The 18182-nt window shown below is 45.2% G+C and overlaps 1 protein-coding gene across 4 annotated transcripts in view; it reads left to right on the top strand.

The window, feature by feature from the left end:
* The window catches only part of PDE4A (phosphodiesterase 4A), a 43899-nt gene that overhangs the window by 8935 nt on the left and 16782 nt on the right, over window positions 1-18182 (top strand). Inside the window, exon 1 of one of the 4 annotated variants that reach the window (XM_079771543.1) lies at window positions 516-985. The exons of the other annotated variants lie outside the window; for them this stretch is intronic. Within the exon in view, the coding sequence (XP_079627669.1) occupies window positions 696-985 (290 nt within the window). The 5' untranslated portion in view covers window positions 516-695. Of the gene's footprint in view, window positions 1-515; window positions 986-18182 lie in introns of those variants that run through there. 4 annotated transcript variants of the gene reach the window in all.

The raw sequence follows: 18182 nt of genomic DNA, 5'->3' as shown, positions 1-18182 counted from the left end.
AACGGGCGGCCACATCCCATCTGGCTTCCCAGTGTCCCTTCATCCTGGCAGCCCGAAGGTGGGCACCGGCTGGAGCTGGGGTTTCTCCTTTATCCTTACTCGCCTTAGGCGCTTGTTTAGAACCAGAGTCCGGAGACACAGACTGGGAGAGGGCATTGCGGGGACAGACGTGGACCCAGCGGAAGAGATGGGGGCAGGGAGAGAAGAGGAGGAGGGCCGGGGCCTTTGGGAGCCCCTTGTGGGGCCGGGGAGGGAGTCGGGGCAGGGAATCAGTTCCTCTCTCTGGTTTCTCTCAGTGTCTCTGTCTCCCCTGTCTCTGTTCTGACCCCCCAGCTCCACCTCCCCCGGCATCCGTCGTCCCTCCCCCTGGCTTTTGTCACCAGACCCCGCACTCCGCCGGCGCGGGAGGGCGTCTTGTCCCTCCAGGAGCGCTGGGCGCTCTGAGACTTCCAGAGGGCACAGCTCGACGTCAGGATGGGGAGGGGGTGAAGGCGGGGCCAGAGGCAGGGGCGGGGTGGGGGGCGGTGGGCCCGGAGCCTGGTAAACCAGAGCTCGGGGCACCCCGCCCCCCTCCCGCCCAGGCCCGGGGGAAGGAGGCAGGCGGGAAGCGTGCGCAGAGTTGTGCCGGGCTCACCGGAGGAGGCAGGCCCGAGCCCTACCCCGGGCGCTGCGGACTTGAGGACACCCGAACGCCCATGGCCGGGGAAGTCACCCGGAGGGCGGGCGTGAAGGCGGTGCCAGCGCCGCCGCGGGCGGCCCCGGACACCTCGGGCCTGGAGAGCAGCATACGGTACCCCACGGTGCGCGCCGCCGTCCCCATGCGCGCCCGGAGGGCGCTAGGCTCCCCTGCGCTCCAGAGCAGCCCGCCGCCGGGCCGGCCCCGGCGCCCTGCCCTGGCGCTGCCCTTGGTGAGCCCTGGATCCCTGGGCCACTTCTCCTTCAGTGACGAGGACACCTGTTGGCGCTCTCCAGGCAGATCCCTCAGGTGGGTGGCCCGAGGCCAGTCCCCTCCTTTCCCACCAGAGGGCTCTGGAGGCGTTGGTGGGGGTGCCCAGCCTGCCTTGGGGAGTCTCCAAAGTGGTTTTCAGCGTCTGCCTGGAGCTCCCACCCCTTCCCCCGTTTCTAAACGTCTGGGTGCTTCCGAGGGCTTCCTGCAGGTGGTGGCTCTGAAAACAGGTACTGGGTCCTGCCCCCTTTCTGCCCACTCAAGATGGGATCCCTTCACCCTCTTTGTGCCCCTAAACCTGGACTTTTGGCACTCACCCTGGCAGCAAGTCTGAGTGCCCAGCGTCACCTGGGCTCCACTCCCAGGCCACGGGCCTCCAGCCAGGTCCCTCGGGCCTTACCCTTCCTCCCTCCTTGCTGGGGCTGCCAGGCTGAGAGCCAGGCTGGGGTGGGGGTGGGAGGAGCTTCCTGCTGGAACTCCTGGAGGGTAGTGAGAAGCTACTGGACAGGGGCAGAGGAGCAGCTTTTAAAGTCTCAGAATTCTTGGGGTACTTGCTCCCCTCCAGCTACCTCTTCAGATACCTGGACACACTCATGCTCCCCAACAAAGACACATACACTCCACATACACAGCCATACGTGACATAAACAGCACGCCCACACACAGGGCAGTGGGGGCTGACCCATGGCCACGGTGACACGCAGACCACGGGAACCCTGGCCTTTTAAGCCTTGTATAGACCACACTGCGTGCAGGAACACACTCCCACTGCAACACGTATCCGGGCCTGATTCCCACCTGCCCATGGCCACACACAGGAGCACACCACATACCCCTCAGGACCGCACTCAGGTACACCCTCCCAAACCCCCAGGACTCAGAGACACACAGACCCACACACGCGCTGTGAACACCCAGACCCCACTCACACACACAGATGTGTAAATCCACACGGACAACCTACATGCACACGGGTGCCCCTGAACACCCCCTCTGACTCACACATGCACAGACCCTCCTCCTACACTTAACCCCACTGACAACTGTGTCACTAGCACCACGCGCCTGCCTGGCAGATACACACCAGCACCCGCCCTTAACCTCCAGGTGACCTTCACAAAGCAAATGCTAGGCCTTTCCATAAAGGCTGCCTGGCACCTCCTACGACGGAGTCAGTTGGAGTGGGGCAGAGCCTGGGGAGCTGCCAGGCTGCCCGGGGGGAGACAGACACCCAGTGATTTAGCGTGCTTTGTAGCTTTGAGCCTGGCTCCCCGGGTTCGCATCCTTGCTCTATCACTAGCCACGGTATTCATCCCTCTCTGTGTCTCAGTTTCTCTCTCTCTCTCCAGAAAGTGGGGATGAGTACGTTTCCGGGCAAAGCACAGTGCTGGAGCATATGGCATGCCAGAGCAGCTGGCTACTTTCATTGTTGTTATGATTTTCACCAACTGGGATATGTCCCCTCTCATTGCCACATCCCTCCCCTCACCCCAGCTTGTTTGTTTCCCAGTGGCTCCTGCAGCAGAACTTTCTGAAGCTTGGATCTGCCCCTGGACTGCACAGTCCTCCAGAGGCCCAATTTGATGTTCAAAAGCCCAGGGGGACAGGACTAGAGGCCCCAGAGGGGTGGAAGCAGGTAGCAACTTCACCTGAGAATGCCACCAAGCGGTCAGCCTATCCCAGGGGGAGTCTTGGGCAGCTCATTTCCCTTCTGATGGAGCGTCTGGGCCTGCGGCTGTAATGTCAGGGCCTGTTGGCTGTCCTTGACACTAGAGTGTGGCTTTGGGTCCCATTGGGACATCTCTAGTGCAGCCTCTAGCCTGATTTTTGGGTCACCCTGATCAGGCCAGGGAGGGGTGACTCCCCACAGCCTGGGGGGGTCCAATGCTGGGGCGTAGCTGAGACCCCCTCATTCTCAGGCTGCAATTCAACAGGCCTAATGTTCTCCCATATGCCCTTCTGCAGCCTCGGGGACATCGCTCCTGGAAGCACAAACAGTGGGGCCCCAGGGAGCATCTTCCCATCCTGCCTCTGGGCTCCTGCTTGCAGTGAGTTGAGTCCCCTGGGGCCGCAGTATCTACCGGAGATGCTAGTTGGTTGCCCTCTGGGGCTTGGGTCTCACCTTCCCTAAACAGCACTTCAGTTCCTGGGGCAGCGGAGGGGTCCTCTCTACATAGATATGCTCCGCCCCCTTTCACAGTGGCACTCAGCAGAGTCAGAAAATCCAGGCTGGGCCTTGGGAGACGGGACATGATTCTCAGGTAATGAGGCTACCAATCCCTCGCCACCCCTCTGTGCCTGTCTTTCTTCTTCATTGAACCAGGATGTAAACAGAATCCAAATCACAGAGTTGGTAGGAGACATACTGGGTTCATGTCTATAAAGCACTCGATGCCACAGCGAGTACTCAGTGTCTTGTTATTTTTACTATACACCTAAAAGGATTTAACCTGGGACCCAGTACACAGCAGGTACTCAATAAGTGGGGATTATCATCAGAGGCTCAAGCTCATGATTAGGTAATTCCATCCTAAGAATGTGTGTTTTTTAAAAAAATGAACATATATTAAATTAACCCTTTTTATATACATCTGCATGACATTGTTTTGCAAATTGTTTTTTATTTATTTACTAGAGGCCCGGTGCACGAATTCGTGCACAGGTGGTGTCCCTCGGCTTGGCCTATGGGGGGAGGGGCTGGCAAGCAGGGGGGCAGGGGGGAAGAGACTGTGGGAGGTTGGCTGTGGGAACACACTGACCACCAGGGGGCAACTCCTACATTGAGTGTCTGCCCCCTGTTGGTCAGTGAGCATCATAGCACTGGTCAACCAGTTGTTCAGGTTGTTTGGTGGTAACAGTTGCTTAGGCTTTTATATATTAGATTTATATTAAAATTTTTTAATGTTGCCATTATCGCAGGTATCCCCCTTTCTTTCCTCTTTGCCCACCTCCACCCCCCCTCCTTAGCCTTCAACAAACTATTGTCCATGTCCATGGGATATGTATATACGTTCTTTAGCTAATCCCTTCACCTTCTTTATCCAGTCACCCCACACTCCTTCCCTCGGGCACCAGCCAGTCTGTTCCATGTATCCATGCTTCTGGTTCCATTTTGTTTGTCAGTTATTTTTGTTCATTAGATTCCACATATTAGTGAGATCATATGGTATTTGTCTTTCTCTGACTGGTTTATTTGCTTAGCAAAATACTCTTCAGGCTCATCCATGCTGTCACAAAGGGTAAGAGATCCTTCTTTTTTAAAAAAATATATTTTATTGATTTTTTTACAGAGAGGAAGGAAGGGTTAATTTAATATATGTTCATTTTTTAAAAAAACACTCTAGTTAGAAACATCAATGAGAGAGAAACATCGATCAGCTGCCTCCTGCACACCCCCTACTGGGGATATGTCCGCAACCAAGGTACATGCCCTTGACCAGAATCAAACCTGGGACCCTTCAGTCCACAGGTCGACGCTCTATCCACTGAGCCAAACCGGGTAGGGCGAGATCCTTCTTTTTGACAGCCGCATAGTATTCCATTGTGTAAATGTTCCACAGCTTTTGTATCCACTCATCAGCTGATGGGCATCTGGGCTGTCTCCAGGTCTTGGCTATTGTAAATAATGCTGCTATAAACAGAGGGGTGCATATATTCTTTCAGATTGGTGTTTTGGGATTGAAAATTTTTTAATTGTGGTAAAATATAAATAACAAAATTTCACATTTTAACCATTTAAAAATATATGTTTTTATTGATTTTTAGAGAGAGGAAGGGAGAGCGATAGAGAGATCAAAACATTGATGAGAGAGGAACATCATCGATCAGCTACCGCCTGCACAACCCCTACTGGGGATTGGGCCCACAATCCAGGTGGGAGATTGATCCAGTGACTTTGGTTCCTGGGTCAGTGCTCAACCACTGAGCCACCCGTCTGGGCCCATTTTAACAATTTTTGAGTGTACAATTCAGTATCATTAAGTTCACTCACATTGTTATGCAACCATCACCACCATCCATCCCCAGAACCTTTTCATCCCAAACTGAAACTCTGTCCCCATTAAACGCTAACTCCCCTTTTCCCTCCTCCAGGCCCTAGCACTCACTATTCTAATTGCTGTCTCTATAAATCTGACTCCTTCAGGGACCTCATATGAGTAGAATTGCACAATTACACAACAAATTGCATCATTTGTTGACTTGTCTTGGCACACTTGTCAAAAATCATTTGACCATATATGTGAGGTTTTAGTTCTGGGCTCTCTAAGCAAGTCTGTTGGTCTATTTGTCTTTTTGTATTTCGCTTATTTCATTTAGCATAATTTTTTCAAGGTTCATCCAACATACATATATGTATGTGTGTGTGTGTCTGTATGTGTGTGTGTGTGTGTATATCACTTTATCCATTCACCCATTGACGTACATGAGTTGTTTCCATTTTTTTAGCTATTGTGAACAATGCTGCTATGAACATTGTTATACAATAAACTGTTTGAGTCTTTGCTTTCAATTCTTTGGGGTGTACATACTTAGAAGTAGAATTGCTGGATTACATGGTAATTCTATACTTACATTTTTAAAATATATATATTTTATTGATTTTTTACAGAGAGGAAGGGGGAGGGATAGAGAGCTAGAAACATCGATGAGAGAGGAACATCGACCAACTGCCTCCTGCACCCCCCCCCCCCCCCACCGGGGATGTGCCCGCAACCAATGTACATGCCCTTGACCGGAATTGAACCTGGGACCTTTCAGTCCGCAGACCGACGCTCTATCCACTGAGCCAAACCACTTTCGGCTATACTTACATTTTTGAGGAGCTGCCAAACCATTTTCCACAGTGGCTGTACCATTTTACATTCCCAGCAGCAATGCACAAGGACTCCAATCTCTCCATGTCATCACCAACACTTACTATTTTCCTTTTCTTAATAATAGCCATCCTAATGGGTGTGCAGTTGTATCTCACTGTGGTTGATTTGCATTTCCCTAATGACTAATGGTGTTAAGTGTCTTTTCATGTGTTTATTTGTCCAACTGTATATTTTCTTTGGAGAATTGTTTAGTTAAGTCCTTTATCCACTTTTTAATGGCTTGTTTTTTGTTGTTGTTGAGTTTTAGTTCTTTTATATTCTAGGTATTAACCTCTGATTAGATATGTGATTTGTAAAAATTTTCTCCCATTCTGTGGATTGCCTTTTCACTCTCTGAATAGTGTTCTTTGAGGCACAAAAGTTTTTAATTTTGATAAAGTTCAGTTTATTTTTATTTTGTTGCCTTTGCTTTTGGTGTCATATCCAAGAAATCACTGCCAAATCCAATGTCATGAAGCTTCTAAGAGTTTTATAATTTTAGATCTTATGTTTAGGCCTTTGATACATTTCGAGTTAATTTTTGTATATGGTATGAGGTAAGGATCCAACTGCATTCTTTTGTTTTGGTTATTCAGGGTCCCTTGAGAATCCATAAGAATTCTAGAAGGACTTTTTTATTTCTGCAAAGAATGTTGTGGGAATTTTGATAGGGATTCCATTGAATCTATAGATCACTTTGCGTAATATTGACATCTTAACCTTAAGTATTCCAATCCATGAATATGGGATGTCTTTCCATTTATTTTTATCTTATTTAATTTCTTTCAGCAACATTTTCTGCTTTTCAGTGTAGAAGGCTTTTGTCTCCTTTGTTAAGTTTATTCCTAAGTATCTTAACTCATTTTGATACTGCTGTAAATGGAATTGCTTTTTCAATATCCTTTTTGGGTTGTTCATTGTTAGTGTATAGAAAAGCAATTGATTTTTTTTATATATATATTTTATTGATTTTTTACAGAGAGGAAGGGAGAGGGATAGAGAGCTAGAAACATCGATGAGAGAGAAACATCGACCAGCTGCCTCCTGCACACCCCCTACCGGGGATGTGCCCGCAACCAATGTACATGCCCTTGACCGGAATCGAACCTGGGACCTTTCAGTCCGCAGGCCAACGCTCTATCCATTGAGCCAAACCGGTTTCGGCAGCAATTGATTTTTTAAAACATATGTTTTTATTAATTTTTAGAGAGAGAGAGAGGAAGGGAAAGGGCAGAGAGAGAAAAAAAAAATCGATATGAGAGAGAAACATGCATCAGTTACCTTCCACACCCACCCTGACCAGGGATCAAACCCAAAACCTGGGCATATACCCTAACCGGGAATCAAACTGGCGACCTTTCAGTGCACGGGATAATGCTCAAACAACTAAGCTACACTGGCCAGGGAAGAAAAGCAACTGATTTTTGTATGTTGATTTTGTATCCTGCAACTTTGCTAAATTATTTAATTAGTTCCATGAGTTTTGGCACATGTAATCCCACCACTGGCTTCTTTCTTTTAGCAAAATTTATTTGGAACTCATCCAAGTTATTTGGGGTGTCAGAACTTAATGCGGACACTGCTGTTTCTTTGTCACTCTCACAGAACACTTTTGACACCACATGTGTGTAGGTTCCCCCACCATCACCACCACCCCCACCCCCACACACACCAACCAATATTCTCCAGTTCTCTGCAGACACCAACTGGGCGAACTACAGTTTAGTTCAGTTCTGACACTTAACTGCCTGGAGTTAGTGCAGGTCCCACAGAAGAAGGGCTCCGTCCCACAAGAATGCCCCCACTGCAGACATCAGTCTCCAGTCCAGATTGTCACCCGAGTTTCTGACTGACTGGCTATGAATCACAGGTTTCCACGACCTCTTCCTCAGGTTAGAAAATGTGCTAGTATGGCTCATAGAACTCAGGAAAACAGCTTACTTACCAGGTCACTGGGTTTTTAAAAAATGCTTTTATTGATTTTTAGAGAGAGACGAAGAGGGAGAGACATGACTGGCTGCCTCCTGCACACCCCCTGCTGGGAATCAAGCTTAAAGCTTCGTCCTGTGCCCTGACTGGGAATTGAACGGTGACCTCTTAGTTCATGGGTTGACACTCAACCATTGAGCTACACCAACCGGGCAGGTTACTGGTTTATTATAAACAATACAACTCAGGAACAGCCAGAGAGAGGAGCCGGACAGGGAAAGGTATGGGTAGAGGAACATGGAGCTTCCATGCTCTCTCCAGGTGTGTCACCCTCCCATTACCTCGAAGTGTTCACCAATCCACAAGCTCTCCAAACCCTGTCATTTAGGGATTTTGATGCCGGTTTCATTGTATAGTCGTGACCAATTAAGTCATCAGCCAATCCATTGATGATTAACTCAACCTCTCTCCCTTCCGTGGGGCTCCTGGAGTGGGCCTGAAAGTGACAACCCTCTACTCACAAGGTTGTCTCTCCTAGCAAGCAACCTCCCACCCTGAGGCCATCTGGGAGTCCTCAGCAGGCAGTCATCTCATTAGCTTACAAAAAACGCATGTTTCACTGCTGAGATTCCAAGGGTTCCATTTTCTCCACCCCTTCATCAGCAGTTGTTTGATTTATGATAGACATCCTGATAGGTGTGCAGTGATATCTCATTGTGGTTTTAATTTGCATTTACGTGATGATTGACGTTGAGCATCTTTTCATAGGTCTCCTGGCCATCTGTACGTCCTCTTTGGTGGAGTGTTTATTCAGGTCCTCTGCCCATTTTTTTAAAAAAATATATTTTATTGATTTTTTACAGAGAGGAAGGGAGAGGGATAGAGAGTTAGAAACATCGATGGGAGAGAAACATCGATCAGCCGCCTCCTGCACACCCCTTACCGGGGATGTGCCCGCAACCAAGGTACATGCCCTTGACCGGAATCGAACCCGGGTCCTTTCAGTCCGCAGGCCGACGCTCTACCCACTGAGCCAAACCGGTTTCGGCCCTCTGCGCATTTTTAATTAGGATTGTTTGGGGGGACTTTTGGTGTTAAGTTGTTTAAGTTCTCTATAGATTTTGGATATTAACCCCTTATCAGGTGTATCATTGGTGAATATTTTCTCAGACCTGGTAGGTTGTGTTTTCGTTGTGTTGATGGTTTCCTTTGCTGTGCAAAAACTTTTCAGTTTGATTAGTTCCATTTGTTTACTTTTTATTTTGTTTCTCTTGACCAAGGAGATAAATTTTAAAAATTACTAAGAGCAATGTCAAAGAGTGTGCTGCCTATGTTTTCTTCTAGGAGTTTTATGGTTTTGAGTCTTACAATTAAGTCTTTCATCCATTTTGAGTTTATTCTTATATATGGTGCAAGAAAGTAGTCTAGCTTCTTTTATTTTTTGTATGTATCTGTACAGTTTTTCCAACATCATTTATTGAAGAGACTGTATTTACCCCATTGTATATTCTTGCCTCCTTTGTCACAGATTAACTCACCATATAGGCAGTTTATTTCTTGGCTATCTGTTCTGTTCCATTGATCTGTGTGTCTGTTTTTATGCCAGTACCATGCTGTTTTAATTACTATAGCCTTGTAGTATAGTTTGATATTAGGTAGAATGATACCTCCAACTTGGTTCTTCTTTATTAAGATTACTATGGCTATTAGGGTCTTTTGTATTTCTATATAAATTTTAAGATTATTTGTTCTAGTCCTGTGAAAAATGTTATTGGTATTTTTGATAGAAATTGCTTTGAATCTATAGATTGCCTTGGGTAGTATGGACATTTTAATGATGTTAATTCTTCATCTCCTAGAGTACAGTGTATGCTTCCATTTATTTGTATCTTCTTCAATTTTTTTTCTTCAATGTCTTATAGTTTTCTGAGTACAGGTCTTTTACCTCCTTGGTTTAATCTATTCCTAGGTGTTTTTTATGTAATTGAAAATAGGATTTTTTCCTTAGTATATCTTTCTGATAGTTTGTTATTGATGCACAAAAATGCAACTGATTTTGAATATTAATTTTTGTAACCTGCTACTTTACTGAATTCATTTGTTAGCTCTAATAGTTTTTTCAGTGTAATCTTTAGGGTTCTCTCTATCCAGTATCATGTCATTTGCAAATAATGACAGATATACTTCTTCCTTTCCAATTTCCTTTTATTTCTTTTTCTTGTCTGATTGCTGTGACTAGGACTTCCAACATTATGTTGAATAAAAGTGGTGATAATGGACATCCATGTCTTGTTCTTGATCTTAAGGAAAACATTTTTAGCTTTTCCCATTGAGTATGATGTTAGCTGTGAGTTTGTCATGTATGGTCTTTATTATGTTGAGGTATGTTCTTCTATTCCCACTTTGCTGAGAGTTTTTATCATAAATGGATGCTGGATTTTATAAAATGCTTTTTCTGCATCTATTGAAATGATCATATGATTTTTTATCCTTAATTTTATTTATGTGGTTGTATCATGTTAATTTGCATATATTGAACTATCCTTGCATCGAAGAATAAATCCCACTTAATCATGGTGTATGATTTTGTTAATCTATTGCTGAATTTGGTTTGCAAATATTTTGTTGAGACTATTTGCATCTATGTTCATCAGGGATATTGGCCTATACTTTTTCTTTTTTGTAATTCCTCATTTTGGAATCCAGGTAATGCTGACCTTGTACTAGTATAATGAGCTTAGGAGCCTTCCCTCCTCTTGAATTTTTTGGAATAGTTTGAGAAGGATATTTGAATGTTGGGTAAAATTTACCTATGAAGCCATTACTCTTAGGACTTTTATTTGTTGTGATTTTTTTATTGCTGATCTGATTTTGTTAGTAGTTATCAGTCTGTTCAGATTTTTTGTTTTCTCTTGACTTAGTCTTAGAAGATTGTAAGTTTCTTTTAAAAATATATATTTTTTATTGATTTTAGAGGGAGAGAGAGATAGAAACACCAATGATGAGAGAGAATATTGATCAGCTGCCTGCTGCATGCCCCCCTGTGGGCACCAAGCCCACAAACTGGGCATGTGCCCCGACCAGGAACCCTGCCAGTAACCTCCTGGTTCATAGGTTGATGCTCAACCATTGATCCACACATGCCAGGCAGATTATATGTTTCTAAACATTTATCCATTTCTTCCAGATTGTCCAATTTGTTGGTATATAATTATTCATAGTAATTCCTTCTTGTAAACCTTTGTATTTCTGTAGCATCAATGGTCATTTCTCCTCTTTCATTTCTGATTTTATTTATTTGGGTCCTCTCTCTTTTTTTCTTGATGAGTCTGGTTAAAGGTTTATCATTTTGTTTATCTTTTCAAAGGACCAGCTGTTGGTTTGATTGATCTTTTGTAGGTTTTTTTTTTTACACTTTATTTTGTTTAGTTCCACTCTGATCTTTATTATTTCCTTCTTTCTACTCACTTTGGACTTTGTCCTTCATTTTCGAGTTCCTTTTTGTTGAAAGGTTAGATTGTTTATTTGAGATTTTTCTTGTTTCTTGAAGTAGACCTGTAATAATCTTAGTCACTGTATCCCATAGATTTTTGGACCATTGTGTGTGTTTTTAAATATATACACTGAGTGGGCAGATTATTATGATCTCTGAACGCATAATAATCTGGCCACTCAGTGTATATTCTATATAATAAAAGGCTAATATGCAAATTGTCCCCTCGACCAGGAGTTCGACCAGCAGGGAGGCCGGCCAACTGCCCATGTCCCCTCCCCCTGGCCAGGCTGGCTGGACCCCACCCATGCACGAATTCATGCACCGGGCCTCTAATACACACACACACACACACACACACACACACACACACACACACAATGAGTGGCCAGATTATTATGCGTTCAGAGATCATAATAATCTGGCCACTCAGTGTATATTTTCATTGATCTCAGAGAGGAAGGGAGAGGGAGAGAGAGAAACATCAATGATGAGAGAGAATTACTGATTGGCTGCCTCCTGCAAATCCACCCCCACCCACCCAGGGATCAAGCCTGCAACAGGGATAAGTGCCCTGAGCCTCACCAACCAGGCCATTGGGCCATTGTTTTTATTTTCATTTGTCTCAAGGTTTCTTTGATTTCTTCCTTGATTTCATTGTTAACCCCTTCATTGTTTTATAGCACATTATTTAGCCTCCATGTGCTTGTGTGTGTTTTTTGTGTGTGTGTTTTTCTTGCAACTGATTTCTAGTTTCATACATTGTGGTCAGAGAAGATGCTTGATATGATTTCAATCTTCCTAAATTTATTGAGACTGTGACCTAACATGTGGTCTGTCCTGGAAAATGTTCCATGTATGCTTGAAAAGAATGTATATTGTGCTGCTTTGTCATAAAATGTTGTAGAAATAGCAATTAAACCCATCTGGTCTAAAGGGTCATTTAAGGACACAGTTTCCTTGTTGATTTTCTGTCTGGATGATCTATCCATTGATGTCAATGGGGTGTTAAAGTCTCCTACAATTACTGTATTCGATCTCTCCTTTTGTATTCATCAATATTTACTTTATATACTATTTAGGTGCTTCTACATTTGGTGTGTAAATGTTTACAAGGGTTACATCCTATTGTTGGATTGATCCCTTTATCATTATGAAATGTCCTTCTTTGCCAGGCTAGCATGACTCAGTGGTTGAACGCTGACCTATGAACCAGGAGGTTACAGTTCGATTCCTGGTCAGGGCACATGCCTGGGTTGTGGGCTTGATCTCCTTTGGAGGGCATGCAGGAGGCAGCCTGTCAGTGATTCTCATCATTGATGTTTCTATCTCTCTCTCCCTCTCCCTTCCTCTCTGAAATCAATAAAAATATGTAAAATTTAAAATATATATATATTAAAAAAAAGAAATGTCCTTCTTCATCTCTTGTTATAGCCTTTTTTTTTTCTTCATATATTTTATTGATTTTTTACAGAGAGTAAGGGAGAGGGATAGAGAGTTAGAAACATCGATCAGCTGCCTCCTGCACACCCCCTACTGGGGATATGCCCGCAACCAAGGTACATGCCCTTGACCAGAATTGAACCTGGGACCCTTCAGTCCGCAGGCTGACGCTCTATCCACTGAGCCGAACCAGTCAGGGCTAGCCTTTGTTTTAAAGTCTATTTTGTCTGGTATACATATTGCTACCCCAGCATCTTTTTTGTTTCCATTTTCATTTAGTATCTTTTTCCATCCCTTTACTTTCTTTCAGTCTGTGTGTGTCTTTTGATCTAAAGTGGGTCTCTTGTAGACAGTGGGTGTTGTTTGGGTCTTGTTTTCTTATCCATTCAGCTACTCTATGTCTTTAGACTGAAGCATTTAATCCATTTACATTTAAGTGATTATTGATAGGTATGTGGTTATTGCTATTTTATTAATCATAGTTATATTCTTTCCCCCCTTTTTAAAAAAATATATTTTATTGATTGCTTTACAGAGAGGAAGGGAGAGGGAGAGAGAGTTAGAAACATTGATGAGAGAGAAACATCAATCAGCTGCCTCCTGTGCACCTCCTCCTGAGGATGTGCCCACAACCAAGGTACATGCCCTTGACCGGAATTGAACCTGGGACCCTTGAGTCCTCAGGCCAACGCTCTATCCACTGAGCCAAACCTGTTAGGACTCTTTTCCCCCTTTTTCTTCTTAAAGAAGTACCTTTAACATTTCTTGTAATACTGATTTGGTAGTGATAACTCCTTTACCTTTTTCTTGTATGGGAAGCTCTTTATCTCCTACTTCAATTCTAAAGTATAGCCTTTATGGATAGAGTAGTCTTGGTTGTAAGTCCTTGCTTTTCATCACTTTGAATATTGTGTGGTAATCCCTTCTTGCCTGCAATGTTTCTGTTGAGAAATCAGCTGACAGTCTTTTCTTTTTTTACTTTAAAAATTTATTTATTTTAGTGAGAGAGAGGCAAAGAAACAGCGATTCATTGTTCCACTTATTTATACATTCATTTGTTGATTCTTATATGTCCCCTGACCAAGGATTGAACCTGCAACATTGGCGTATTGGGAGAATGCTCTAACCAACTGAGCTACCCAGCCAGGGCTCAGCTGACAGTCTTATGAGAGCTCCCCTGTAGGTAACTAACTGTCTTTCTCTTGCTGCTTTTAAGATTCTCTCTTTGTCTTTAACCTTTGGCACTTTAATCGTTATGTATCTTGTTGTGGGCCTCTTTGGGTTTATCTTGTTTGAGACTCTCTGAGCTTCCTAGACTTGTATGTCCATTTCCTTCATCAGGTTAGGGAAGTTTTAAGCTATTATTTCTTCAAACAGATTTTCAATTCCTTGCTCTCTCTTTTCTCCTTCTGCTACCCCTGTGGTGTGAATGTTGAAATGGTTGATGTTGTCCCAGAGGTCTCTTAAACTGTCCTCATTTTAAATTTTTTTTTTCTGTTTCAATTGGGTGTTTTTCTCTACTTTGTCTTCCAAATTGCTGATTCGATCCTCTTCTTCATGTCATCTGCTATTTGATTCCTTCTAGTGTACTTTTCATTTTTGACTGGTTCTTTTTTATGGTGTCTATGACCTTATTTATGCTATTTATACTATCTCTTTGTTGAAGTTCTCACTTAGTCCATCTATTCTTCCTCTAAGTTCATTGAGCATCCTTATAACCAGTGTTTTGAACTCTGCATCTGGTAGCTTGGTGGCCTCCATTTCATTTAGTTCTTTTTCTGGAATTTTCTTCTGTTCTTTCCTTTGAGGCATGTTTCTTTGTCTCCTCATTTTGGCTGTGCTTGTTTCTATGTATTAGGTAGATTTTCTATGTCTCCCAGTCCTGGCCAGGTGGCCTTATGTAATAGGTGTCCCGTAGGGCCCAGTGGAGCAGTCTCCCTGGTCACCTGAGCTGGGTACTCTAGGAGTGTCCCTTGTGTGGGGTGAGTGTGCCCCCTCCTGTTAGAGTTGAGTAGGCATGTCTGAGTAGGGTTGTTTGAGTAGGGTTGACCCTCAGGCTGACTGGCAACGACCACAGAGCAGGATTCACCCCAAAAGGGCTCTGGTGCTTGCTGAGACTACCCTTTGGGTGTGCCTTTTGTGGCGATAATCAAGTGGTGCTCTGTTGTGGTCTGAAGGCAGCCACTGAGTGTGTTGGTTCTGGGGCCTCCAGTGCAACCCCAGGTCAGCTGCTGCCCATGCCTGGCCCCGGGCCACCCGGTAGGAGCTACAAAGATATCCGAGGTTGGTAGCTGCCTATGTTGGTCTGGGAGGTGCTTGGGAGGGGTCACGCTCCAAACTGATGCCAGCTACCACCAGTGCCGGCCCGGGTGCTCAGCAGGAGGCACGGGGCAAGCTGAGGGCAGCGGCCACCTGCCTGAGCCTCTGGACTTTTGGGTTTTTAGGGAAGTCTGTAGCACAGGCCAAAGCTGGCTGCCTGGAAAAACAGCCCTTGAAAGTGGCTCGGGTGATGTGCTGAAGTGTGTTTTTTTTAAAAGTTTGAATTTTGTACTTTAATATTTCAGGTTTCTTTACTAAAATTGGAATATCTGATTACTCAGAGCTCCAGCCCCACTCTGCTTCTTATGTTGACTGTCTGGCCCTTTTGAACATTTTATTTATTATTATTATTTTTTTTAAATATATTTTATTGATTTTTTACAGAGAGGAAGAGAGAGGGATAGAGAGTTAGAAACATCGATGAGAGAGAAACATCGATCAGCTGCCTCTTGCACACCCCCTACTGGGGATGTGCCCGCAACCAAGGTACATGCCCTTGACCGGAATCGAACCTGGGACCCTTGAGTCCGAAGGCTGATGCTCTATCCACTGAGCCAAACCGGTTTCGGCTATTTATTATTTTTATTTTAAAATATATTTTTTATTGTTTTCAGAGAGGAAAGGAGAGGGAGAGAGAGATAGAAACATCAGTGATGAGAGAGAATCATTGATCGGCTACCTCCTGCACGCCCCCTACTGGGGATCGAGTCTGCAACCCGGGCATGTGCCCTTGACCAGAATCAAACCAGGGACCCTTCAGTCCACAGGCCGACACTCTGTCCACTGAGCCAAACCAGCTAGGGCTGAACATCTTACTTAATGAGAATAATATGCTCTGATGGGGTCAGGGAGGCAGAGGACAGCAGCTAACATTTTGATCTAAGGAGTCACAAGACTTCTGGTTTCGAATTCTGACCCCATCATGGTCTTGCTGCGTGACTCAGAGCTAATCATTCTCCTCTCTGAACCTGGTTTTTCATCTGTAAGAGGGAATCGGTGAATTCCCTCACCACCCCCCGCACGGCAGAAGTAGCCTAGAAAAATGGCTCACTCTACGGATGCTGTTGTCCTGTTCTAAGAGCTTTCAGACTTGTTTCTTAGCAGAGGGACTATGCAAATAATAATCTTACGCTGGCTTGCAATAGGTAGGACCAGAAAATGGAGGGCCCCATTGCCTCCCCCTACTCCTTTGAGCCCCCCGAGCCGAGCATGAAATCTGCCCCCTAGCCAAAGCCCCTCACTTGAACAACGGAGTAAGTGACGGAGGTCAGTGGCCTTCCCAAAGCCACAGCGCGTGTTGCAGGCACACAGCTCCCATTCTCATACTCAGTTCTCCATATCGCCTGCCTCGCTGACGCCACTCCCCAAGTGGCAATGTGGGGCTGATAGACTTGGAACTGCCAATGTTTTTTTTGGTTTTTTAAAAAATATATTTTATTGATTTTTTACAGGGAGGAAGAGAGAGGGATAGAGAGTTAGAAACATCGATGAGAAACATCGATCAGCTGCCTCTTGCACACCCCCTACTGGGGATGTGCCCGCAACCAAGGTACATGCCCTTGACCGGAATCGAACCTGGGACCCTTCAGTCCGCAGGCCGACGCTCTATCCACTGAGCCAAACCGGTTTCGGCTGTTTTTGTTTTTTTTTTTTAACTCTGTGCCAGGCATGGTTCTGAGCATTTTACCTGTGTTAATGCTGGGCACCTGGATGACCCGAGGGGCGTGGTGGTTGTGTTCCTTGTGTGGACAAGGCAACTGAAATTCAGTCATTTTCTTCAAGTCATACAGCTGGGGAGTGGCATGGCCAGCTTCTCGCTGCCTCATCCTGAGGGTCTCACGCTTGCCAGTGCCCCCAGGCTGGGGTCCCCTTGTCTGCCTTCCCGGTAGCCGTGTCTCTGTCCTGGTCTGCATCTCCATTCCAGCCACACCAGCTTCCTCGCTGGCCTTCAAACAAAAACTGAATCCTGCCCCAGGTCTTTGCACTTGCTGTTCCCTCACCCTGGAGTGCTTTCTTCCTTCCTTCTTGTCTTTCTGGCCCAGCTCAGATGTCACCTCGTCAGACTGGCCTGCTCCAACCACAACAGCTAAAATCAGCCCTCCAGTAACTTGCAGTCATCCACCTAGTGTTAATTCTCTGTAGGCCTCCATCCAGTCCATGTATTCACGTATTCATTCATTAATTTATACATTTTATTATCCATTTAGTCAACATTTACTGGGCGTCCATTATGTGCCAGGCCATGTTCTTGGCCCAAGGGGTACAGCAGTAAACAAAGCAGACAAAAATCCCTGATCTGCAGTACTTACTTCTAGAAGACAAAGCAAACAGTAAAGAAGCAAAATATATCCCATACTAGCAGTTAGCAGCTGTGCATCACTGCAGGTTGCCCAGGACCAAACCAGAGGGAGTCGGACCTGCATTACCACCATTTGTCCACCATCCAGAACTGTAATGTCAGTGCTGACATGTACACATAAGGAACTGTTGGACATTGAAATTGGGTCTCAAAAGAACTGTTGGCCCAGAAAGAAACTCACTACAGACTGATTCATTTGCCTGTCACCATAACCATTATTGCTTGTCTCATTTTCGGTTCTTATAAGTGTATTTCTAATAGCACATGATCTCACTCATCTAGGGGAAATAATGAACAACATAGACTGATGAACAAGAACAGACCCAGAAACCAGGAGGCATGGATCAGACTGTCGGGCCTCAGAGGGAGGGGAGGGGAGGGTGAGGGTAAAGGGGAGAGATCAACCAAAGGACTTGTGTGCATGCATATGAGCCTAACCAGCGGTTAAGGACAACAGGGGGGTGGGGGCATGTGTGGGGAGGGGTGTGGGATGGGAATGGGGGGATGAGGACAAATATGTGATACTTTAATCAATAAAGAAATTTTTAAAAAGAAGCAAAATATAGATTATGTCCAATAAGTAATATTTTTTAAATTATATTTTTGTTGATTTCAGAGAGGAAGAGGGAGAGAGAGAGAGAGAGAGAGAGAGAGAGAGAGAGAGAGAGAGAGAGAAACATCAGTGATGAGAGAGAATCATTGATCGGCTTTGGCTGCCTCCCGCACGCCCCACACTGGGGATTGAGCCCGCAACCTGGGCATGTACCCTGACCCGGAAATGGACTGTTGACCTCTTGGTTCACAGGTTGACGCTCAACCACTGAGCCATGCCAGCCG

Source organism: Cnephaeus nilssonii (assembly GCF_951640355.1).
Source record: "Cnephaeus nilssonii genome assembly, chromosome: 5".
Taxonomy (NCBI): Eukaryota; Metazoa; Chordata; class Mammalia; order Chiroptera; family Vespertilionidae; genus Cnephaeus; species Cnephaeus nilssonii.
The sequence above is the reverse complement of the archived record's forward strand: the minus strand, read 5'-3'. Positions and strand labels throughout refer to the sequence as shown.